This window comes from Canis lupus, chromosome 11, assembly GCF_048164855.1.
Source record: "Canis lupus baileyi chromosome 11, mCanLup2.hap1, whole genome shotgun sequence".
NCBI lineage: Eukaryota > Metazoa > Chordata > Mammalia > Carnivora > Canidae > Canis > Canis lupus.
The window spans coordinates 71,121,371-71,147,582 of NC_132848.1; the positions used below are offsets into that span (position 1 = coordinate 71,121,371).

A 26,212-nucleotide genomic window follows, 5' to 3' on the forward strand; every position below is an offset into this window, starting at 1 on the left:
CTTTTCAACAAAGGGTGCTGGAACAAATGGATAGCCATAGCCAAAAAAAAAAAAAATTGACCTAAATATAAGTCTCACACCTTATATAAAAATTAACTCAAAATGGATCACAGACTTAAATGTAAAATGTAAAAGTATAAACTTTTTAGGAAAAAAAGAAATCTTCAGAATCTCCAGAATCAAGAGGTAGGCAGGGTTCTCAGAAATGACACCAAACACATGTCCCAGAAAAAGAAAAACAAAACAAAACAAAAAAACCCAGATAAACTAACTTCATCAAAATTAAAAACCAAACCAAACTAAAGAGAAAGGCCTTAGAAATTAAAAAGGCTGACAAATGAAAAATTCAACAGGGTGGTTGGAAAGTAAAGCTAAGGAAATTTGCTGGAATGTTTGTGTGTGGGGGGGACCCAAAAGGAATGAAAAATGAAAGGGAGAAAACAAGAAAATTAATAAATCAATTCAGGAGAACCAGTATCCAAAATAACAGCAATTTCAGACAAAAGGAAGACAGAAAAGGAAATCACCAAATGAGACAAGCTAAAATTCTTCACAGTGCAAGACTAGAGACTCCTAGTTTACATGGGAACACCACTTATTAAGAAATAATAAATGCATCCAGCAAGGTGCATCATCAAGATATTTCAGAATGTTGTCAACAAAGGGGAGACTGATACACTTCTAGGGAGGAAAAAAAGTGGGTCCCACCCAAAGGCCCCATATCAGAATGACTTCGGACTTCCCACGCACAACAATGAAATAAAGACAGTCCCAGGTCTGCGAGTTCTCAAAATCGTGCCTAAGGAAGCTACCACAGGATAAGCTCCACCAAAATGAGGAAGTAAAACAAACAAACAAACAAACAAAAAAATGAGTCAGGAAGTCTAACATAAGAAAAAAAGCAGGGCAAAGGGAATGACTAAGAAATTCCAAGGTAAGAATGTAAATCAGGCCTAGAGAGCAAGGAATCCAGATTTCCTGAGTTAGGAGACTGAGATTTCTTCAAGAAGATAAAAAATTTTTTAAAAAAGAATCACTTGTAGAGCCTACGGAGAGTTCAGGGTCAAATTGCTGGAAAGTACACAGAAAAGACAGACCAAAAAATCGAAGCAGATGATTAATTCCAGTGAACACAGAGTCATATGGAAAAGGAACAGTCACACTGGTCCACCAGGAGGTCTCCAAGAATGGCGTCCTCACACCTGTACGGACGGCGGCTGCCGGGGCAGGTGGCAGGTGCGCGCGTGTGCAGGTACGCGGGGAGCAGCGAGCAGCGGAGCAGAGGCCGTAGTGTCTGCTGTCCCTGCTCCAGCAGCCCTCAAGTGCGGGGAAGTCAGGAACCAGCCCTAGAGCAGTTATTCAGGAACGTCTCCAATGAACCGACCACAGGCCTGCGTCCAGGGCGTGCAGCGCCCGCAGGAGGGGCCCTCGGGGAGCCGCCCCACGTGCGGGGGAACCGCTCGTTCGTCCAACGCGCACTTAAGTCCTGAAAAAATAGAAGCTCAAGACACAACGAAACAGAACCTTGCACGGGGAAGGCGCGTGGCCGGGTGTGCCCGGTGCCAGCCCGTGGGCCTGCGCCCCGGCCTCGGCGCCACCAGCCCAGCGCGGCCTGCGCCGTCGGGTCTCTGAGGCCTGTCGCAGCCAGAGGACGAGCGAGGGGCCGCGCCGGGCCGGGGGCGGCAGGGCCGGGGCAGAGAGGCAGCCGGATGCCCGGGGGGCAGCGGGCGAGGAGCCCGCCGGAGCCCCTACGGCGCCACCTTCCCCCATTTCGCGACCTCTTTTTGTTCTTTACAAAAGCATCAAAACCCGGGGCACCAAGGAATCCTCCCTCCAGGTGAATATTCGCATCTGATGTCACCATGATTCATACCCTCGTCTCATCCAAAGCCCATCAAACACAGCTGCTCCCTGAACGCCAGGAGTTTGAACTGCGTGAATCCAGACGCATATTTTTTCCTTAAATACAGTACACTACTGTAAATATACCGCGCTATATTTTTCCTTATGACTTTTTCTTTCTTTTTTTTTTTTTTAAGATTTATCTATTCATGAGAGACCCAGAGAGAGGCAGAGACACAGCAGAGGGAGAAGCAGGCTCCATGCAGGGAGCCGGATGCGGGACTCGATCCCGGGCCCCTGGGGTCACGCCCTGAGCCAGAGGCGAACCCTCAACCACGGAGCCGTCCAGGCGTCTCTCTTTAAGTAGGCTCCACGCGGGGCTTGAATTCACCACCCTGAGTCAAGACCTAAGCTGAGAGCGAGAGTTGGATGCTTAACCCACCAAGCTGTGCAGGCAACCCCTTCCTTAAGATTTTTCTTAATGTTTTCTTTCCTCTAGCTTCCTCTATCGTAGGAATACAGCACAGAACACACACACAAAATATGCGTTGACTGTTTACGTTATCAGCAGGACTCACTCGCGGTCAACGGCGGGCTACTAGCAGTTAAGTTGGGGGACACCAAAAGTAATATGAGGATTTTCGACTGTTCAGGGGTCAACATCCCCCCCCCCCGTGTTGTTCAAGGATCAACTGTATTTACTTTATGTCAAGAAGTCTGCTGGAATATAAAGTTTTCGATTTTAAAACGCTTATCTTCTGACAGCAGAATTACTTATAAGATAACAAGATAAGCAATATAATTGGCATAAACCAAAGTACTGTGGAAACCCAAAGGGATAAAAGACTATTTACGGCCGGGGGGGGGGGGGGGGGGGGCGTGCCTGAGTGGCTCAGTCAGTTAAGCCTCTGACTCTTGGAAGTGTGGGAGGTTCAGCTGGTTAAGCATCTGCCTTCAGCTTAGGTCATGATCCCAGAGTCCTAGGTTCAAGTCCCGAGTTGGGCTCCCTGCTCAGCGAGGAGCCTGCTTCTTCCTCTACCCCTACCCTCACTTATGCTCTCTCTCACGCTCACTCTCTTTCTCTCTCTCAAGTAAATAAATTTTTTAAAGATTTTATTTATTTATTCATGAGAGGCACAGAGAGAGAGGGCAGAGAAGCAGGCTCCATGCAGGGAGCCCGATGTGGGACTCGATCCCTGGACCGCAGGATCATGCCCCGGGACGAAGGCAGGCACTAAACCACCGAACCACCCAGGGATCCCCCTTTTACTTATTCATTTTTTTTAAAGATTTAAAATCTTTTAAAAAAATGCCTCCATCTCTTGATTTCGGCTCAGGTCATGATCTCAGGATCATGAGATTGGCATTGGCTGTAGAGCCTGCTTAAGATTCTCTTTCTCTGGTGTACCCCCCACTCCCCGCTCTGCCCACTGCTCACACTTACTCTGTCTCTCAAAAAAAAAAAAAAAAAAAGAGACTTTAAGTTTCTTAATGTATAATATCAAACAGAACTGAAAGCAGAGACTAACAAACTCCCACATACCCACCGCTCCGCTTCGATCGTAACCCTTTGCCAATTTGTTTCTCTTCTAAATCTACTCATTACTTCAAGACATGTTATTTCACCCATAAATATTTCAGCATCTACTCTAACAGATAGAGACTCTTTAAACACAGTATGAATCTGAGTTGTGAAAACAAAGTTTTTAAGACGTGAGGTATGATTAACATATAATAAAACCTACAGATGTTAAGGTGTTCGTGGAGCTCTAACACTGTGCAGCCCTGTGTAACCACTACCCAAAACAAGATATAGGACGTCCCTACGGCCCACAAAGTCCCGCATGCCTCTTTCTGGTCAGTTTCCCACACTCAGATGACCACTTCTTTTTTTTTTTTTTTTTTTTTTTTTTTAATTTTTATTTATTTATGATAGTCACACAGAGAGAAAGAGAGAGAGGCAGAGACACAGGCAGAGGGAGAAGCAGGCTCCACGCACCAGGAGCCCGATGTGGGATTCGATCCCGGGTCTCCAGGATCGCGCCCTGGGCCAAAGGCAGGCGCCAAACCGCTGCGCCACCCAGGGATCCCGACCACTTCTGATCTCTGTTACCACAGATCACTTTCACCTGTTCTTGGACTTTTACAAATGGAATCAGAGGGTATATATGAGAAAGAGGTTTCTAGTTCAAAAAAAAAAAAAAAGGGAAAACCATTTCTGGAGAAAAGAACTGCACGTGTAAAATATAAAGGTATGGGAGGGTATGTTCACAGAAGGCTGACAAGCTCCAGAGGGATGAACACCAGGACCGGCAACTGATAGTAGACAAGAGTAGAGAGACAGGGAGAGATGGGGTTCCTGGATTAAACTCCATAGTTCTGGGAATGATGTTATGAGATAAACTCTTCCCAGTGCACAGACACTTCTCTGACCCAAAAAGCTGGTCAGGCCTCCCAATATGCTCCTTCCCCCTCAGCCCTCCAGCTAAGGGTGACCGAGATGGGAGAAGCATGCTATACCCAGGTCTCTTCATTCTCATCTTGTGTTGAGGCTCCGCTGCCATCTCAGGGAAGGAACAAGCCTCCCCAAGCCCCCCGACATCTCAGGAGAGGGGACATTTTACACAAGCAATCCCAAGTCTGAGGGGCAGCCTTACCATTATCTGGATTTCTCTCTTGCACACCTGGAGATCATGCTCATTGTTGACAAACATGCGTTTCAAGGCACATTTCATTCCATTGCTTGTCCTCACCAGAAACACGATAGCAAATCCACCTGTGAGGGAAACACACACATACAAGCTCTTTTGAGTCGTGTTCAAAAACTCAGTGAGATAACCAGGGTGCCCGTAGCTTTGTGCCGTCACTGTTAATGGTACTGATGCCATCATCAGCCAGACGCAAGGGCTGGCCTGGCCTGGAAGGCACTCCTCGCTTCAAGGGACTCAGGTTACCATGAGACTGGGGGGCAAGAATCAGAAAAATGGTTCCTGAACACCTGTATCAGGAAGAAAGAACAACAGTAACTATCTTGCAAAGAACCTAAAAATAAACAGATAAACAAATAGATGAAAGAAAAAATAACTATATTCCAACCACGGTCCTAGGCACTTTGAGCTTTTATTTGATTCTTACTACAATCCTATGAGGCTATTATTTTTCCCTTGAAGACAATTACGAGGCTCAAAGAGATTAGATTCAACCAACTTAAAAACGTATTTATAAGTCCAGCACTTAACCCAGAGAGGCTTGGAAATTATTTTATTTTATTTAAAGATTTGTTTGTTTATTTATTTATTTATGATAGAGAGAGAGAGAGAGAGAGAGAGAGAGGCAGAGACACAGGCAGAGGGAGAAGCAGGCTCCATGCAGGGAGCCCGACGCAGGACTCGATCCCGGGACTCCAGGATCACGCCCTGGGCCAAAGGCAGGCGCCAAACTGCTGAGCCACCCAGGGATCCCCAGAAATTATTTTAATAATTGCTATAATAGCTGTCAAATTCAAGGAGCTTTCTGTTCCTCCTCATCCTTCCTCAGCGACCCACCTCCCCCCAACTCAGATCTAACAACCAACCTTGAGGGCTCCTCCTGCCTTTCCTACCTACCTGATGGGCTGTTGAGAAGACCCAAAATATAGGTATGAAAGTGCTCCTCAACACAGCAGACACCAGGAAGGCATGACTCCATTCCTGGGCAGGTGTTTTCACGTCCACACCAACTCTTCTCTTAAAGACACTCCAAAATTCATCAAAAAAATCTAAAGAACACTAGCAGAAACTCTTAAATGCTGCAGACTGGTTACACCTTAGCAGTCCACAGATTCTTAGAACTCCTTACTTCGATATCATTCCCCAAACACTGGATGAGGCACTCAGTGCCATCGCTAACGGGGGTTAATAAAGAGGTATGGTGCAGCAAAGCTGTCAAACCTGAAGGCTGTGGGATAGGCAGCAGTTAGACGGGGCACTTAATCCACCTGTCTGCTCCTACGCCATCATAATTTAGCTTGAACTACCCTGTGTAGGTAGATAGATAGATAGATGATAGATAGATAGATAGATGATAGATATGTCAAGGCTCTTTTTTGCACAGAGGTGATCACTAATTGAATGGAGAGGAACACAGAGGGGAGCCACCAGCGTGGGAAGTGGAGCCGAGGCTCTGGTGTGGTGTGGGGCTAGCAGCCACATGCAAAATCAATGCAGAGCAAACGCGGGGACTCTAGACCTGAGACATAAGACTTCGTCCCGTTTAATCTCTCTACCCCCTCTGAGGCTCAGCGGCACTTTGACACCTGTCTGCCGAGGTCCATGGTCATTTCCTGGTGAATCCTCACAAGGTGTATTCTTCAAGTCCGCTTGTATATAGGTTTCTGCAGCTTGCAGCTGAAGAGAGCCTTAATCCTAGAGCACTCTTGCATGTTTTCACACAATCCACACATAATTCTGTGTTTACAAAAATGTTAATGGGCTCAAATGTTCCAAGTGTGCATTTTGATAATGTTTACAAGATTTTTGGTCACAAGTCAGATAAACACTAAGATCTGCCGTAAAATCTTTAATTTCTATGGTCATCTTGAGTATTTGTGTCTCAGTAACATTTCCGATTTTCTTGTAATACTTTGCAGTCGTTTACACTGCTCAATTGTCAATTTTAATTCTAGAAACTGACTTTAAAAATCTGTTTAAAACTCTACCATGTATTGAGAAGTAGAGGTCTTAGGACACACATGCCCACAAAATCTCAATTTTAAGGTGCACAGTTTTTTACATTTGAATTTTTAGAGTATTGGAATTTTTCTTGTAATATGTATATTTAATGTAGTATTTAATCTTTCCCCCATAAGTTATTAAATTCATGATGTGCCTTATTACCAGTCAGAATTAGAAATGCTAATATGAATTATAAAATGTCTGTGTGTGTTCGTAATTACCTCGTAAACAGTCCGAGTATTTGTCTTATAGGTATTTGAATTTTTAAAAAAAATCATGTAACTATAGACTTTGTATCAGTAGTGCTCCTAGAGAGCATTAAATCCAAGCATTTTTGCTTTATGAGCAGACGAACAGAGCGAGGCTTAGGAGTCTCATGGCTAATTATGCAGAACCTAGAATGTTATCACTCTGCTGATTGTCCAAAAAATATTCTCTCCAACTTACTTGTCTTAAAGAAAACCCGTGTAACACCCCCTTGAGATAATGAGGAGACATCTGACAGTGCTGTAGAGCACGAGCGGGGAAGGGCCCTTTGTACAGTTTTGTGATGCGCAGAACCACCGAAGGGCCGGGCAGCCCTTTCAGTAGCAGGTGGATGATGCAGCAATTTGAGATAACTGCCACCAGATGGGAGCAGTGCAGTTTTCTTTGCCAGGAGGCAAGATGACCTTTCCAGCCTAAACTGAAGAAACGTGGCAGATGCCTGCCTACTGCACGATCCAGGCAAGCACAAAGGGCTGGGACGAGCCAGCCAAGATTCTCAAAGCCTGGGACCATCACCGATCTAAAGGCAAAGCAATGAAGCTGTTCGCCTAACACAGAGGGAACCACGTTATTTAGCTTCTACGCCCACCAGGGGCTTGTCTGCAGGTGAGAAGTCAGAGCTCCTTGATCATGAGATCAAATTCAAAGCCTGCTAGGATTTGTCAGGCTAAAGATGTTGGTCGCTATCGATGCATCGCTGACCACGTAGAGACGTAAACTGCTCGGTTAGCGAGAAGAGGGGAGATGGCACCACTCCAGGCACTGTCCTAGCACAGGCCCAGGGCCATCGTACCCATCAGGGTAGGAAGACTCCTGGCCGCAGCTAAACACAGTTCAGGCTTTAAGACTGTCAATAGAGATGCTCATTTCAGATTGAGTTGCATCCCAAGACCTTGATTAAACGGAAAAATCCAAAGCTGAGCTGATAGTTCGGACAGAGGTAAGAAAAGCGAACATTCAGCGGAGCCTGTGCCAGTCTGCCCACTGGAATCTGTGCCAGTCCCTCGGCCTACTTGCATTCTTTTTTGAAACGCTGAGATATTCCCTATGATTTCACTGGAATCCATTTTGGGGGAAAATTCATGAATTTTTTGAATCACAGAGGGAAAAAGGATTCATCTCATTATGTGAGGTAAGCAAGTGAAATAGGTGTGATAATTTTGACACAGACACATATTAGCCTCTTACATGTGTAAGAATATTCTTTTATTTCCACAAAGAAACATATTTTCTCCCATTTTCCCTAAAATATATAGCTCTTTGGGTCTTTCTCCTGCCTAATTTTATTATTATTTTGGCTTTAAAAAAAATGTTTTTAAATTCAACTTAATTAGCATATGTATTATTAGTTTCAGGGGTAGAATTTAGAGATTCATCACTTACATATAACACCCAGTGCTCATCACATCACGTGCCCTCCTTAATGCCCATCACCCAGTGACCCCATCCCCCACCCACCCCTTCCCTCCAGCGACCCTTAGTTTGTTCCCTGTAGTTAAGAGTCTCTTATGGTTTGCTTCCCTCTCTGTTTTCCTCTTACCTTATTTTTCCGTCCCTTCCCCTGTTCATCTGGTCCTTAAATTCCACATAGGAGTGAAATCATATGGCACTTGTCTTTCTCTGACTGACTTACCTCGCTTAGCATGATACCCTCTAGTTCCATCCATGTCATTGCAAACGGCAGCATTTCATTCTCTTTGATGGCTGGGTCATATTCCTGTGTGTGTGTGTGTGTGTGTGTGTGTGTAACCTCTTCTTCATCCATTCGTCTGTTGACGGGCATCTGGGCTCTTTCCATAGTGTGGCTATTGTGGACATTGCTGCTTAAACATTGGGGTGCAGGTGTCCCTTTGAATCACTATGTTTGTGTCCTTTGGATAAACACCTAACAGTGCAATTGCTGGGTCATAGGGTAGCTCCCCCTAATTTTTAATGATGTGGCTAGGTACTTATCACTCACTATGAGATTAGAGATTTTGTCTCTTTGGTTCCCCTCTGCATCCTCACGCCCTAGAATAGTGCCTAACATACAGCAGGCACTCAAAAATGAATTTTCCTCTTATTGTTACTACAGAGAATAAAAAAAGGCTATAGAAAGTGGGGGAGACCGGGGGAAACTAAAGCAATGGCTCACGTAAAGCAACAGCCACTACACAACTCCAGGTAATGAGTGTCACGGGAATAGGGACCCAGATCTGCTAGTTTCTAAAGATAAGCTAGAAACCTAAAATTGTATGTGACATTTCCAGGTGTAAACAATGGCAACAATCTCACTTTAAATTACCACTGGATGGGCTAACACTACAGAGGCTAAAGGAAACACATCTGAAAGGCCGAGTCTCGGAGCCTACGGTCCCCTCCATCTGATGGAGTCTAACCCCTCATCCCACTGATGGCCAGGGGAGGCAGTGCCACAGCCAGCGGTCCACAAAGTGAAATCATACCCTGGTCATCACAGTTCTTGCCTCTCTTCCCTAAAGAGGAGTTTACGGAATTTGCACCTACCCAGCATTTGTATTTGACTTTATGCTTTTTCAAAGGCATTTCAAAATAATTGAATGAGGTAGATGACCTACCCGCTGTCCTCATTTTTGTCATGGGAAAGAACTACAGAGATGAAGCTCCTTTTACGAAAATACACAAAGCTAGTTAGTGGTAGAGCGCAGACTAAATCCCTCATCTTTTTAAATCTGTTTTAAACCAACTTTATATACAACACAATGCACCCTTTTAAGTGTGGAGCTTGGTGAGTTTTCACGCCTTTTTATCTTTCAACCATCACCACCATCAGGCCATCACTGTGAACAGTTCCTCGTGCCTCTTCTTAGGCATCCATCCTCCCCGCCAAACTATCTCATGTCACTTCTGATCCACTTTCTGTCCCGTGGATTCATTTTGTTTGCTGCAGAATAACTGGAATCACACAGTATGTACTATTATGTCTGCTTCCTCTGTATCATATTTCCGAGATTCACCCCCATTGTTACATGTATTACATGTATCAGTAGTACGGGGGAGGGGGGCTTAAATTGCAGACTAGTATTCCATTCTATAGAATGTTCCACAATTACTTTAGCCATTCACCTGTTAAAGAACGTTTGAATTGTTTCTACCTTGGGCGGTTATAAATAAGAGGCTCATGGTGAAGTCTGTTTTTTGTAGACGTAAGTATTTGTTTCTCTTAGGTAAATAGGAACGGAATTGCTGCGACATATGGTGAGTGTATATTCACCTTTATAAGAAACTTCTAAACAGTTCTCCCCAAGAGTTGTAGCATTTTGCACTCCCAACAGTCATACGTGAGAATTCTGGTTGTTCCACACCCTCATCAACACTTGGTATTGTTCATCTTTCTCTTTTAGCCATTCTAGCGACTGTGTAGCGATCTTTCATTATGGTTTTACTTTACATTTCCCTATAGATCCTTCAGCATTTATTTTTTCTTAATTTTTAAAATTTATTTATTCATGAGAGAGAAAGAGAGAGAGAGAGAGAGGCAGAGACCCACCCAGGCAGAGGGAGAAGCAGGCTCCATGCAGGGAGCCCGATGCGGGACTCGATCCCGGGACCCCGGGGTCACACCCTGGGCCAAAGGCAGGCGCTAAACCACCAAGCCACCCAGGGACGCCCTTCTTCAGCATTCAAACTCCGAGGATTAGTTGCTCTCCAGTACCTTCCTGATGAAAGGCTTTAATAATAAGCACAGGATCACAAAGTCGCTGATGAATCACTGAGATGGCGTGGACTTCTACCTCTCAAGCAAGGATGACAGGAGTGCCTAGCTCTCTTCCGTGAGAAGCAGACAACTGAGAATGCGTATAGAGGGAGAATTAGGTAATCTCTAAAATTTTTCGACTCTGACACCAGCAGGTGATCATGGTCCTCAATATCATTTTTATGGCTGGAACTTTTTTTAAGGAAAACCTCCTCGGGAGCCTAATCGTTGATACTCAACATCAGCAATGGGGCTTTTGAAAAACTAGGTGCAGTACCTCTGTTGGCTTTGTCTCAAATACTGAATCATGTTAGAGACTACCGTGCCCCGGGGGCTGCTCCGCAGGAATCAAGACACCAGTGATTTCCACTTAGCAAAGGAAACTAAAAGATGGTGGCATTTAGGTGACGGGGAAGAGAAGAAAGACCCCAAGGTGACTATCTCCACGGCGGTGTGCAGAGATGGGAAAGAGCTGCGCAGTTACGAGAATGACTAGACCCAGGACTAAGAGACAAGAGGAGCCCAACATGTGCTGAGACGGGGTTTCTGGATTTGCTCCCAAAGACATTTGGGTGGATATTTTAATATCGGGCACAGATTCTAGCCACAGAAATCTGCTGCCTGCTTATATCCTACAGGTAAACGAAGCTTCGGTTCCTAAGTCCCACCTACCCTTTTATTTTTTTATTTTTATTTTTATTTTTATTTTTTTCCACCTACCCTTTTAAAGAAGGGCTTCCACGTGTTGGAGGTGAAAGCAGACACAAACCAGAGGAACCAGAGGATACCAGAATGAGAAAAACCTCATTGGGTCTGTCAGAAATGACATATGACAGACCCATATTCTGGTCTTGTGTTTCATTTTTCCACCCTACAAACCCCTTGATTCCCTTTTTTTTTTTAAGATTTTTATTTATTCATGAGAGACCCAGAGAGAGAGAGAGAGAGGCAGAGGGAGAAACAGGCCCCCTGTGGGGAGCCCGATGCAGGACTCGATCCCAGGACCCCGGGAGGATCCCGAAGGCCGCCACTCAACCAGTGAGCCACCCAGGTGCTCCCTTGTTTCTCTTTTAAAATAAGATTTAACCCAATGAATGCTGTTTCCTTAATGCAATTCCTCTTCAAATGACAGGGGGAAGAGAAAATGAGCATACAACAACCTTCAGAAGCTTTTCTGAAGAATCCGACGGACAGCCCAGGTAAAGTGGAGCTTAACCAGGAGATAGAGGGGAAGGAGCAACCCTGGACAAGTTGCTGGGTCTCCTTGGTCTCCATTTTCTCAGCTGCAGAAATTAAGGCTAACTTAGTGGTTTTTACGCAGTTCCTCAGAGCCCTAGGACACAGAAGGTATCTCGGTGGCCCCCATGAGGAAAACAATGGCTTCACATAAGGGTAGGACTCTGCATATGGCTCCCTTTTACCTGTTTAATATTAATTCTGAAAAAGACACTGGGGGAAAACCAGGGTGACTCTGCTTTATTTTTTTTATTTTTATTTATTTATGATAGGCACACAGTGAGAGAGAGAGAGAGGCAGAGACACAGGCAGAGGGAGAAGCAGGCTCCATGCACCGGGAGCCCGACGTGGGATTCGATCCCGGGTCTCCAGGATCGCGCCCTGGGCCAAAGGCAGGCGCCAAACCGCTGCGCCACCCAGGGATCCCCGGTGACTCTGCTTTAAAGGCGAAGGAGAAAGGTACTCAAAGAATATCCCACAGTTCTGTGTGGAAATCACTTTATGAAGAGAAAAGGACGACACCACCGCCAGTCACACGAAGGGCCCCGGCCCACATGCCTACCGCAGTAGAACCGCGGACACGTGAGCTTCTGGGGCAGGGCTGTGCCCGACAGCCACGGCACGCTGACAGCCCGTAGCGTTGCTTTGCAGGCCAAGAGCTCAGGCTCCAACCCTGGCTCGAGCGGCCCACGACCCCCGTGAAGCCCCGTGCGCTGATGTGCCACGGGCGGCGGATCCACCTCATACTTCAGGGGAGGTTACGGGGTAAGCAGGGCACCGAGCACGTGAAGGTGCGAGATGAACACAGGCTTCCAGGCCCAACCAGCGCCCCCAATCCTTTGTATTCGTATGATACTAACTTACCATAAAGTCCTAAGTCTGCACCATCCTCCTGAAATCAAGGGCATAAATCCGAACGCCAAGAGGGTCCACCAACATCACGTGAAGGGGGGAAACAGTCCACGTATAACAAAACGTATAGACCGAGGCCAGCGACGCAGACTCTCCGTCACAGACCACGGGGTGGGGATGGCACAAACCAGAAAGCGCTGGCCCCGGCTCACAGGCAGCCACTCCTCCAATCCGGTCGCTCGCTGCCGTGGGGAAGGGAGGCTGAGGGTTGCCAAGATTTTTGACTTCCAAGAGAAGCTAGAGTTTTCCGAGAAATTTCCTGATTTTTATTATTATTATTATTTTTAAAAGTAGGCTCCACGCCCAGCAGGGAGCCCAGTGCGGGGCTTGAACTCACGACTAAGACCCAGGCTGAGATCAAGTCGGACCCTTTACCCGCTGAGCCACCCAGGGGCCCTAAAATCTGATTTTTAAAATCCAGGCAACAAACTTTAAAAAAAAATTTTTTTTTTAAATTCTTAAAACCTGTGCAGTTAAGGAAATCTGTTTCCAGGTTGGGACTGAATTCCAGGCCCTGCTTTGACCTTTGAGAGCCCTGTGAGGTGAGCAGGGCCCGTGTAGGATCTCCACCTGGGATCTCCACCTGGCCAGCTGGGAAACGAGGCACCCACGAACGCCCAGGTGGCCTTAGTGCCGTCACTCAGTGGCAGGGCCAGGGCGAGAATACAGGTGGGCCAGCTCCGGGCCCTCACCTTGGTCCACCGCCCGCTGCCATCATCCCCGCCCCGAGCAGGTAGGAGGAGGGGCGCCGTGCTGGGCCGGGGTGGGGGCCGAGGCCGGGGCAGGGGCCGGGCCGGGCGGGAGCGAGCCCTCCGTTCAGGGCTCAGGGCGGACGCGGTGCGCGCTCTGCAGCGGCGGTGCCTCCCCCGGGGAGCGACACCCAGGAGGCCGACAAACACCCATCTACAGTTGATTCACACTGAGGACGACTTTGCCAACCGCTTCGGAAGGAACCAAAATTCTCAAAAGTTTTCAACAGATGGCGAGGCGCGCAGCAGGGATTTTACGGGAGGAAAGGTCAATCCGCATCATTTGTCAACACTGACTTCAGTGGGGCCTGGAGTGTTTGGCCTTCAGCTCTCCCTACTTGCCTGCGAGGGATCACGAAGTGCCAGGCCCTTGGGGGAACACGTCTGGGCGGTCCCGTGGGCAGGCAGAGCTCCCGGGGAGGCCGGCACCCCCTCCGCCCCGGCCCCGCAGGAACGAGCACACTCAGACCCCGCGAGCTCTGGACGGCGGCCGGGCCACGGGTCCAGGCGGCGCATCGCCTCCTCTCCCGGCACAACAGGGGGGCACCCCCGGCTCAGGGTCCCTCTAGGGGTTTGGCAAGAGTCTCTGAAAAAGAGAGACACAGAAGCAATCGCCGGGGAGGCACCTGCGCCTGGAAGCCAAGGTCAGCGAGCAAGTATCGGGGCCCCCGCGCAGCAGGGCCGTGGAGACGGCTGCCCCCAGGGCCCCTGCGGGGCAGGCGGGAGGAGGCCGGGGCCGCCGTGCACCCCCTGTTCGCGGCCCACGCTGCGCCAAGGCCCGGCCCCCTTCACGGCAGAGGGCAGTGCGCGCCCCGGGTGGAAGCCCGCGCCACCTCGGGGTCCGGCCTGTCGCCTGCCCAGGGGCGACCCGAGGTCTCCACGGCCCCCCGGGGTACCCCAGCCACACTCGCTCCGGACGCCCCCACCGCCTTCCCTGGCCTCCCCCGAAAGCCTCGGGGCCGCCGCTTCCTGTGCCCGATGGTCCCTTGGCCCGCCACCCCTCCTCCCCTCCTAAGCGGTCCTGGGGGTCTGGGCCCCCCCGACTGCCCCGGGCCGCCGCCGCCTTCTGATGCGGAGAGAGCCCTTGTAGGGCACCGCACCTCCTCTCCTCCTTTGAGAGCGAGCAGGAGCAGGATTCAACCCCGGGGCCCAGCTCCGGGTGGCGGCAGCAGGCCAGGGACGCAGGCTGAGTCACGGTGGCCGGTCACCCGGCGCCAGTCCAGGGCCCGCACCACAGCGGACAGCACCCGCACCCCGCCCAGGGGACCCCCAACGCGGGACCCGCTCCACAGGCCCGGGCCTTCAGGAGGCCCAAGTCCAGCCTGGGATCTAAGGGACACATTTAGGGAAAAGGTGCCCTGGGGACTGGGCAGTCAGTCCACCGCTACAGAGAAACCCGAGCGCCCCGCGGCCCGCCGGAGGGCCGGGACCCCCAGCAGGTGGTGCGCACCCGGGCGGCCAAGGTCACCCCCGCCCCGGCGGCAGGCACCCACGCCTCACCCCACCACCTCCACCGAGCCTGGTGCGCGCCGCGGGCCCACGCCCTCCCGAGGAGACTGGCGCTCCGGCAAAGGCAAAGTACGGCCGACATGGTCTCAGCGCCCACCTGTTAATTCTAGAGCATTCCACCTCCAGGTTCCTCTGAGGTTCAGGATTTCCGGATGTACCACCGCTCACGCCGCCGCCAGGCCCTGGGTGGGGCCCCTGCCACGGCCCGGGTGCAGCAGCTCAGTGTCCTTCCCATCCCAGCTCCTGCCGTCGCCAAGCTGACTTCGCCGAGTCTTTTGACAACTCTATGCCCTGAACCTCTCGGGGATCCACCCTCTCTACTCCATCCCTGGGGCCCCTGCACACTCTCCTCTTTTCTTACCAGGAGAACCAAAATAGGGTCCTCAGTGCCTGTGCCCGGACGTCTTTCTCTTCTGAGACTCCTACCTAATAACTCCTCTTAAAAGCATTCAGTAGTTCCCCAGAATAAAGACCAAATTCCTTACACAGCAATGTGAAAGAACCTTTATATTTTCCATTTTATTATGAGAAATTTCAAACACACAGTAAAGTTGAGAGAATCATACTTCGAATAGCCACACACCCAGCCCCTGGAGTCTACGATGCTACCACTGCCGTACGCTTCTTTCATCACACACGCATCAGCCATCTACGCAAACCAGCTCATCCTAGTTTTGCCCCATTTCAAGGAAGCTGCAGACCTCAGTGCACTTCACCCTAAATGCCTCAGCATGCAGACCTTTACCTTGGGTTCAGAGTTCACGTCACGCTTCTTTTGCGGGGGAGGGACAGGAGAGTAGAAATAAAATCTATTTACAGTGAACTGTACAAATCTAAATTTTATTATTGGATGAGTTTTGATAAATAAACGTACTCAATGTACTCCTGACCCCTACACGAAGGTATCAAACCTTTCTATCACTCAGAAAATTCCCCCAGGCCCCTTTCCAGTCTCACCCTTGTATCCCCCCAGGGACAACCGCTGTTTTTTTTTACTTTTTCCTCCATTACTGGTTTTGCGGGCTTTAGAACATCATATGAATGGAATCATACAGTACAGGAGTTTTCTGTGTAAGGATCCTTCACTCACCACAACAGCTCATATTGCTGAGTATATCGGTGCTGCTGACCCGTTCGTGCTCTCTTACGGAGAGACATTGGGTTATCTCTAATTTGGAGCTGTTTTACAGGAAGCTCTGTAGGCATCCTATGCAAGTCTTTTCGTATCATAAAATAGGCAATTCTCTTGGGTAAATAACTAATACGCAAGACTGTTAAGTGCTGGGCCACCAGGTAGGTGTCTATTTAATTTTACGAGTAACGGCCAGACTTTTTCCCAAAGTGCTTATATCATTTTATACTCCCACCAACAACGTATGATAGCTCTAGACCTTTTCTAATTTAAAAACAGCCCTGCCTCCCCCAGCCCCGGCTCCCAACGCTCCCTCCTCCTCCACCACCAAGCTCTTAGAACTCGGACCTTTCCGCTGCTTTATTCTAGGGGAGAGGGTGGTGATGGTTTACGTGTGCTCTTCCCTGGAATATCCTGTCCCAATCTTCTTCTTTTTTTTTTTTTTAATTTTTATTTATTTATGATAGAGAGAGAGGCCGAGACACAGGCAGAGGGAGAAGCAGGCTCCATGCAGGGAGCCCGACGTGGGACTCGATCCCGGGTCTCCAGGATCACGCCCTGGGCCAAAGGCAGGCGCCAAACCGCTGAGCCACCCAGGGATCCCCCAATCATCTTCTTGATAAAAGTTTAAGATTGTTAAAGTAGCACCTCTTCTGTGAAGTCCTCCCTTTTCCAGACAACCCCCGCCCCCCGCCCGCCACAGGCTTTCATATTACCACACATTTGGCCATTTCCTCTATTGTCACACTTATCACAAGGTATTGTGATCACCTGCAATACTTTGATCTCTTTACCAGATAAGCTGAGGCAAAGAGGGAGCCACTCTTGTCTGCCTTGGTAAAAATAATGCTTACCCTGTTATATTTTATGACACACTACACGGTACTTTACAAAGTGGTTTTTATTATGTAAAGTGTACTATTTATACTTTATGACACTTGGATGTCATCATTAAACATCACTTTAAGGACTCTAAATACTGTAAAGTCATAGGGACAATACCGGACATAGTCCTTCAGGACAGTCCTTCATGTCCTTCACTTGACACATGGGTCACCAAAGAAAATTAAAGTGTCAAGAAGAACTTCTTATTCCTCTTGGAATCCTCAGGGCTAGCACAGTGCTTGGTACATGACAGATGATTAACAGTTATAAAGAGCAAATCCAACGATGTTTCCATGCTTATCATTGCTGGCTAGCTCTCAACCAGCTACAGAATCAACATCCCAGACTTAATGTGGAATACAAGGCCCGTCACAACCTGCAGGCCACACTGAACTGAGCTGTCCGGACGGTGACCTCTGATGCCCTCATACTTTTTCCTTATATTTTCTATCTGGAATATCTGTCCTCTGTTTGATTAGTAAACTTGTATCTGTAAATACAAGTGTAGCTCAAACCAGGACTCCTTTGTGAACTGTCCGCCCCACAGAATGCCCATCCCCACATCATTTTCTTATCCTGATTATATCCCACCTGCCTGTATACCCGTCTGTCTCACCAGGACCATATTCTTTCAGAGGACAAAGATTTCACTTTATTATTATACACCGTAAAAACACAGTGGTCTAGCCTACTATACTCTTCACCTCGTGCTGAAATAATGGTTAGATGTGTTGCATCAAGTGATTCCCTTCTCCCAGCCAGGCTGAACTGGACCAGGAGTGTGCAGCTGACGCACATTCTCCCTTGGGAGCCAGAGGCAAGAAGATGGCTTCCAGTCATGGAATGAGGACGTTGTGGAGATAAAAGTTATAATATAGGGAATACAGTCAACAGCGGCATAGGTGACAGATGGTAGCTACCCTTGCGGTCAGACTTGCAGAATCACCATGTTGTACACCTGAAACTAATATAACAGTGTGTGTCAGCTATCCTTCAATTAAAAAAAAAAAAAAAAAGTTCTGCTAAAAAAAAAAAAAAAGGCAAGAAAACGGAGCAGACACTTGGAAGAAGCTGTAATCCAAGACTGTGTGCCTCCAAGGGGAGAGGTAGAGACAAAAGAACCATCTGAAAACTTTCCAATACTAACAAAATCCAGCTCCACTTCCTACTCTTAGGTTCTGGAAGGATCAACCATATTTATCCAATGAGTTCCTTTTCACTTAATCTAATTAGAATTACAGTTCTGTCCCTTGACCCTGACGACCCTAAGAAACCTTGTACTAATATGATTATAGAATACATGAGCTCTGATACAATGAAAGTTCTAGTAATTTTAACCGAAACAGGCCCCTTTAACAAAAAGTACCCAGAAGAGAATGTTAAAACAGAGTATTAAAAATTGCACTAGAAGAGTGAGAATTTTTAAGTCAAAGACGAGATTTACATTAAAATAGAACCTGCCGCCTTACACAGAAAGTGGTCAACATCTGTCTGGGAAAGGCCAGCCATAAGGAGTGTGAACAGGGGAACATGGTCTGCACTATAATTTTTGTGGGGCTCACAGATCGGGGTCAGGGAGTAGAAACCTTCAGCACCCAGAACACTCATTATCTGATAAAGCCAGGAAGGTGGTTTTCAGCCAGGGTTATCAGAAAGCAACCATAAAGAAGGGGGCTTAACTCTCCAGTGTGAGGAAGCAGAGTAGAACCTTCCGTAGCAAGTGAGCTCCGGCATGGACAGACCTGAAGAGGCTGGCAAGACGGTTAAGTCTCCAAAGGAACAGGCTCACACCAGCACTGACCAATGCACTGACTCATACGCACGAGAAACGTCCTCTGCTTTGCTGTACAACCAGGGTCGGGACCAGGATGGGTAGAGAGGCACAGCCTTGGGCACAAAAGGACAAAGTCAGTATTACTGGCTTTTTCCTTTCAACTCAGGCTGCAGTATGGCCGGGCACACCAATGTTAAACTGATCCTGGATTTTATTTTTTATTTTTTAAAGAGAGAGCACAAGTGGGGTGGGGGAGCAGAGAGACTCTTAAGCAGGCTCCACACCCAGCGAGGAGACGGATTTGGGGCTCCATCTCATGGCTGGGGTCATGACCTGAGCTGAAATCAAGAATTGAGGCTCTCAAACTGATCCTATATTTTAAACTCTGATAGTTCTGTTCATCGTGGCTTCTTGCAATCATTTTTTATTTTTTAAATATTATACAAAATATTATTAAGGTTGATTACTGAGTTTTAGGGTGCTCCTCACTCTAGTGCCGGCTCTATGTGAAACTGCTCTCCGCACAGGACAGAAACCTGCTCAGGCAGCAGTGTCCATACTGTCCTTGCACTCTACTCCATGGCAGACCTGAGAGGTCAAGATGCTCCCTGGGGGGGAAACAGAAACTCAGGGAGTGACTCTAAAGGGAGTGGGGGCTGGGCACCAGGAAGAGCCGCAGTATTGGGAGCCCATGTCCGGCTCTCTGTGGCAACTACGGTGATGCAGTAAGCTCCAGGGATGGCCAGTTCCAAGCCCTCTTGGACACAACAGAGATCAGACTTGACTCAGGCACCAAGCAAACATAAAGAAACCCAATCTCAGTGAAGCTGAGGTCAAGTATTAACAGCCCAGATACCACCTGAGTATAAGCTCATCAACTAGACTGATAATAAATGAGTACCGACCGCAACAGGACAGAGAAATAGAAGTTAGGGGAAAAGGTGAGTCCTCCAACAAAGGGCTGAAGAAAGAAGCTACACGGTCGGTGTAGAACCTACGGAAAATATATCTGAAGCTTGATTAGGAAAGTGCTCACTCTCTCAAGAGCCTGGACAGGGCACTAGGAGAAACCAAGATGTCACAGGGTTCTAAGAGGCTTATGCCAAACAAGGAGGGGAAGTCGATCTGAAGCACAGAGGATCCCACCCAATCTGGAAGAAGGCAGGACAATTTGACTCAAGAATCCAGTACTATTGTAAGGCTATAAACAGAGTTGAAAAAAAAAATGAAAAAAAATGAAAAAAAAAAAATAAACAGAGTTGAGGAGAGGGATGTACAAGCATTAAAATATTTAGTATTTTTAATATGCTAAAATGTGAATAATATTAACAAATTTAAAAAACAAGATACAAAGCTCTAGCCTTTTTAAGAACACAACTATGTGAAAATGCCTATGTGTAGTGAAAAGACTAGAGGAACATACAACAAAATGGTATGACTAAAACATGCAAAACCTTCAAAGATTGAGTTGCCTACAGATGATAGGATTACAGGTGATTGCTTTCTTCCTTAACCTTTCTTCTATTTTCCAAATTTTTTCAAAGATTTATTCATTTTGGGGGGAGGAGGGCAGAGAGAGAGGGAGACAGAGAATCCTTAAGCAAGCTCCTCACTGAGCGCAGAGCCCAACGTAGGGCTCCCTCCATCCCATAACCCTGAGATCATGGCCTGAGCTGAAAACTAGAGTCAGACATTTAACCAACTGAGTCACCTGGTGCCCCTCTAAACTTTTTATAATGACTATGTATTATCATTCTTAAGTTATAAAAAACACTTTGGAGTTGTTTTTTATTTTTATTTATTTATTATTTTTAGATTATTTATTTATTCATGAGAGACACTGAGAGAGAGAGAGAGGCAGAGACACAGGCAGAGGGAGAAGCAGGCTCCATGCAGGGAGCCCGATGCAGGACTCGATCCCGGGACTCCAGGATCACACCCCAGGCCAAAGGCGGCATTAAAACTCTGAGCCACCTGGGCTGCCCTTGAGTTGTTTTTTAAAAAGCAACCTTTTTCAGAAAAACCTCCCCTCCAAACCTGAGTTGGTGTGTTAAGAAGGTAAGTCTTCAGAAAGGACCAGGAGCACACCAGCACCAAGCAGTGTATTAAATTATATGTGGAGAAAATTTCCTCTGTTTTTGATATAAAACAGGGCTGAGACTAGAATGTAAGGAATGAAGTATCACTCATTCCTTACACAAAATTTGGCACAAAATTTAAGGGAGTGCCAAAAAACTCAGTAATAAATAAAATATTAACATATTTTATAAATGAACATCAATGCAAAAACTTCACAAATTTCCATTTTTTTGTTTTTAATTTCAAATTTCTAAATAAAGACAGGATCCATATTTATTTTTCCTTTCACCTCAGGCTCCAATATGGCTGGGCACAATGCTGTGACTGATCCTGTCTTTACTTAAAAATCTGATATTCTGCTCATCATAGATACTTTGCATTAATTCACTTCTATGCTTGGGGTGCCTAGGTGGCTCAGTTGGTTGAGCATCCAATTCTTGATTTCAGATTGGTCATGACCTCAGAGCTGTGAGATCCAGCCCTGCATCAAGCTTCACGCTCAGTAAGGAATCTGCTTGAGATTCCCTCTCCCTTTGCTTCTTCCCACAACCCCCCCTGCCAAATAAATAAATAAAACCTTAAAAAAAAATTGTTTCTATGCCTACAATAATCCTGACCAGCTATTTTCATGGAAAATGTTTGTACCCTCCATCTGCCGGTCAGGGCAGTGAGGTAGACCAGTGCCCATCTGGTCTGATGGCAGTACTAAGCAGGAACGAAGGAGTGGTGCTGGCCTTGAGAGAGCCCCACGCACTCTCCCATGTCCCCCTGACCCAACTCTAGCCCAATCTTTCTCTCCAGTGATTTTTCTGGGCTCAAAATAGAAAACTCCTTTCTATTCAGAAGATATACAATACGCAAGGACTGACACCCGCACTCAACCATGAAAGGAACATCAGTCCTTAACAGAATGCTGCTTAAAAATGTGCATGTTCACTTGAGGTGGGCACTTGACGGGATGAGCACTGGGTGTTATTCTATATGTTGGCAAACTGAACATCAATAAAAAATAAATTTATTTAAAAAAATGTGCATGTTAACAGTCATGCTTAAGTTTAGTGGCGGTATAAACACACGATGCACACATTAACATCCAGGAAGTAAGGGAACAACAGTGAATTATAATAATGAGCTCAATTAACCGTGCTTATGAGAAGCTTATCAAGGCCTAGGTCCTCATGGTGACAAGCAGAGGCACATACAGCTAGACAAAAAATGGCCTCTGGAGCTCGAGAGTTCAAGTCAATGATCACAGAAGCATCATCGGTCAGGACAACAGTCTGAATAATCGCTCTAGTAAGAACACAAATATATTATGAATATAAGGGAAAGAAACAGTATAATGCTACATGGCCTCTTCTCCACCAGATCTTCACATCTTCCAGCTACTTTACAGCACATCTGTTTAGGACACATCCAAAAATAGCACTACTGAGATTCAGCTCTGTGCCAAACACTTTCACATGCATCATCTAATTGCATCCTCATGACAATCCTGTGAGGCAAGTGGTATTATATGCATTTATCCAACGGGGAACAGCAGGTTCATTCTGTACGCAGCTAAACGCCAATGACCCGGGCGCTTGCCCAGTGCCCTGAATCTGTGCCTCACACACTCATTTCCTAAAGCCCACCTACCAGGCTTCCAAAAGCTCCTCCAGCTTATTCTATTGCGACCTTCTCATCGTCCACTCAGAGACTCAAGTCTCATCTCACCAATAAAGAAAAAGCGACACACCGCAAAGCAAAGCATTCACCACATTTTCCATTAGCTGACCTCTGGGACCTTGCACTTAAGAGCGGGCCTAGGCTACTCTGTAGAGTTTACTCCCCCATTGTGCGAGGAGGCTTGGGGCTCCATTCTAGGTGAACCACCCCCCACGCCCCTTCACGAGGAGAGCTGAGGGACAACACGGGAGGTGTCAGGCAGCTACTGGTGCGCCAGCTTTCAGCACGTCGTCTCCTACCTTCCAGCACAGTGGAAGGGACCATGTCCCCGAGCTGCTGCAGCGGCCGAGCGTGGGAGGGATCCCAGCTACAGAGTTTAGTTACAGTCCTTCCTTCCGGGCCCTAATCCCTCTCCTCTCGCCCTTTGTATTCATTCTAACAGCAGAAGGCAGGTTACGATCTACCAAAGGAGAAGTCCTGGCAAGAGACCGCTCCTCATCCCTACCACATCTGTTTCCGCAGGAGGCCCGAGACCCGAGACCCGGACCGGGCGGCAGCAGCACAGTCGGTTGGGGACTTGCATTTTGGGTCGGGGAGGCAGTGAGGATGGTGAAGGTGCTGATCTTATTCTTAAATTCTCCTCCTTTTCCCCAGCCTTGGCTATCTCTTCCACCTTCACCTTCACTACAGCACCCTGAGGGACTCAGGCTCCCAGGGCAACGTGGTGCCAGCTGGGAGGGGGAAGCGTACATTGGGAAGGAGCGACTTGCAGGTCTTCCCTCCCACTCGGGGCCTAGCAGGGAACGCGGCGCCTCACCTCTCTGCTTTCAAGCAGTAATTAACTGCGGCAAAGTCAAGGGCTTGGGATGAAGTAAACAGCGGTAAACAGCCTTAGACAACGTCAGACCGCACGCACACCCCAACAGGGCTATGTCAGGAAGAGTGTGTGGGGTGGGGGGGACTATTTTCAGTGAAACTTTGAACAGCAAGATGCCTTCAGACTTCTCTGTGAATGCTGAATATTCATAGATGCCAACTGGTCCGAGCCTGCTTCATTGCCATTGGTGATTCAATCCTAAGGAAACCAGAGACTCCAACGCTGAGCACGGCTACAACCTGGCTCCGCTACGAGTTCACGTGCACGGAGATCCCAGTTCCCAGGTGAACCACCTCCCCTCCACCTTCCACTGATCCATGCAGCACAGACACCCACTTTCATTTCTAAAAGTATTCGCAGGGTCAAAAGCATCATTGAAAAAAAAAAATCTTGGGCAGCCCAGATGGCTCAGCGGTTTGGGGTGTGATCCTGGGGTCCCGGGATGGAGTCCTGCGTCGGGTGCCCCGCAGGGAGCCTGCTTCTCCCTCTGCCTGGGTCTCTGCCTCTCTCTCTCTCTCTCTCTCTGTCTTTCTCTCTTTTTTATGAATAAATAAATAAAATCTTTAAAAAAAAAATGTCAACGCTGAAAGGGACCTTTAAAATCTCCTCCCTTGCCACCTCCCCAAACTATGAACAGTTCTGGAGTCCCCAGGAGTCCTGAATCCAGCGAGCGCACTCGGCTGTCACGCGCCAGCCTCTTCCAAGTCCCCTCCAGCAGCCAGGCTGCCTCCCCGCCTCCTCCTGTCCCTGGAGCCCTTTGCTCGCTCTTTAAGGACTTCAGAAACTGTGCCTCGTCTCCTGTATTTCCAGCGGCTCCTCTTCCCAAAGGTATTTAAACATACTCTAAGCCTCTGTGATCTTAAAAAGGAAAAATAATGTCTTCACCCCTTTCTTGATCCACCCAGCTACCGCCCCTTTCCTCTCTTTTGCAACCAGACATTCTTAATGGTCTAGTACTCTTCTCTGTCTGCACTTCTACCCTCAGTCATCCACAAGCCTCCTGTAATCTGGTCCAGCACTCTGCTCGGCCCTCTCCAGGGGTCGTCTCACACGTCAGCCACGCGGCCCTTTCCACTGGTGACACTCCTGAATCACACACTCTTTCCGCTGGCCATTACACATTCAGTTTTCCTCCTACAAATCTGTCCACGTCTTGATCTCCTTTAGAATTCCTCGTCTTCTTCCTGCTTCTTAAATGCTAGTGTTTCTTCAGGGTTCGGTCCTGAGTCATCTCTGTTCACTCTATAAATGCTCCCTGGGCGAGCTCACCCATTAAGCATCCTTTAATTACATTCATAATATTGACAACCCTCCCCAGAGGTCCAGACCCATACATTTTGGACTTACTCAATTAACCTGACAGACAGCTCCACCTGGAATTTTCACAGGCACTCCCAAGTCAACATATTTAAAACTGAAACCAAGCCCCATCTGCCCTCCTCGTACCTCCCAAGCCTCCTTTCCCGGGCTCCCCCATTACCGTGAATGTGACCACCCCCCTACCCCATTTCCTATCTTTGACAGCTCCCATTCCCCGATACCCAAATAATTACCAGAGCTTACTGATTTTCTCCATCTCTCTCAAATCTGCCTATTTCTTCCCATACTCGCTGTCATTGCCTTATTTCAGATCATCCTCATTTTTCCCACTAGAATTTACATGTGTACTCTCGGAAAAGCTGTGGGGTGTCTGCCTAACTCAGTGATTCACCTTCCTCTTGACATTCCCTCTGCCCCAGTCATGTCTGACTAAATCATACCTCCACCTCCACCTTGTCAGAGTTGATGGGACTAGTTGACCCAAGCTTGGACCCATCAGATTCTTTCTTCCACAGAAGGGGAATCTGGTATACGTCCGGGCAGGCAACTTAAATTCTAAGTAGAAGTGGGAGGTGTACAGTAGCCATACTGAGCCACATGAATGAATGAGCAGAGTCAGTCCACACAGAAGAACGAAAGACCAACACAGAAGCAGAAAAAAGCCGGTACAAGAGAGACAGAGTCAGAGACACAGAAAACTCCTGGGGGCCTCCTTGTTCCTGATCTCGGCCCATTCCTAAGGGTCAGCAGGACTCAGGTTCCATGACAGACTCTTCCCTACCTCGTCTTTTCATCATTTTCTTTTTTATATGTCAGCTAGTTTAAGCAGGTAACTATTATGTGCCTATAGAGTCTTGATTCATACTTTTGGATTAACTCACTATTCCTCATTGGGTCTCAGCTTCCTCATCCATAAAAGCAGAAGACTGAATTAGATAAACTCTGTAAGGGTAGTAAACACCAACGTGCTACAACATGGGTTACTTTTATATTCAGTCTGTGCAAAATCATGTACGGCAAAATGAATGTTTTAGGATTGTGCTTTTAATAATCAAGTTCTTAAAAGATGAGGTTTTGTGTATTTTTTTTAAGATTTATTTATTTATTTGAAGGAGGCAGGGCAGAGGAAGAGAGAGAGAGAATTCTCAAGCTGACTCCCTGCTGAGCATGGAGCCTGACCCAGGGCTTGATCTGACCCTGAGATCATGACCTGAGCAGAAATCAAGAGTCGGACACTTAACCCAGGCACCCCTAAAAGATGGGGAGTTTAAAAACATTGTTTTTAATAGAATGTCTATTTTAACTCAAAGAAAGTGTTTTATTTACGTCAATTTTCAATCTATTTACCATAAATGTACAATTTAAAATTGCTTCCTTTTTTGAAGCCCTAAGTTAAAACATTTCTCTGTCATTCAGTAGAGCTCATTTGACAGTCTGCAGGTAGGCCAGTCCATTTTCAAATGGCCCGATTCAGAACATATTTGGTGAAAAGCATTCTCTAAATTCCTTATATCACTGCTGGAAAAAAAAAAAAA

General features: G+C 47.3%; 1 protein-coding gene across 13 annotated transcripts in view; it reads right to left on the reverse strand.

Moving 5' to 3' along the window:
- The window catches only part of AAK1 (AP2 associated kinase 1), a 156,225-nt gene that overhangs the window by 76,545 nt on the left and 53,468 nt on the right, over positions 1 to 26,212 (reverse strand). For all 13 annotated transcript variants that reach the window (XR_012003698.1, XR_012003697.1, XM_072768674.1 and 10 more), the window contains exon 3: positions 4,500 to 4,618. Coding sequence is in view for 11 of the 13 variants with exons in the window: in XM_072768674.1 (XP_072624775.1) it covers positions 4,500 to 4,618 (119 nt within the window). In the remaining 2 variants the exon portion in view is untranslated. The remainder of the gene's footprint in view (positions 1 to 4,499; positions 4,619 to 26,212) is intronic.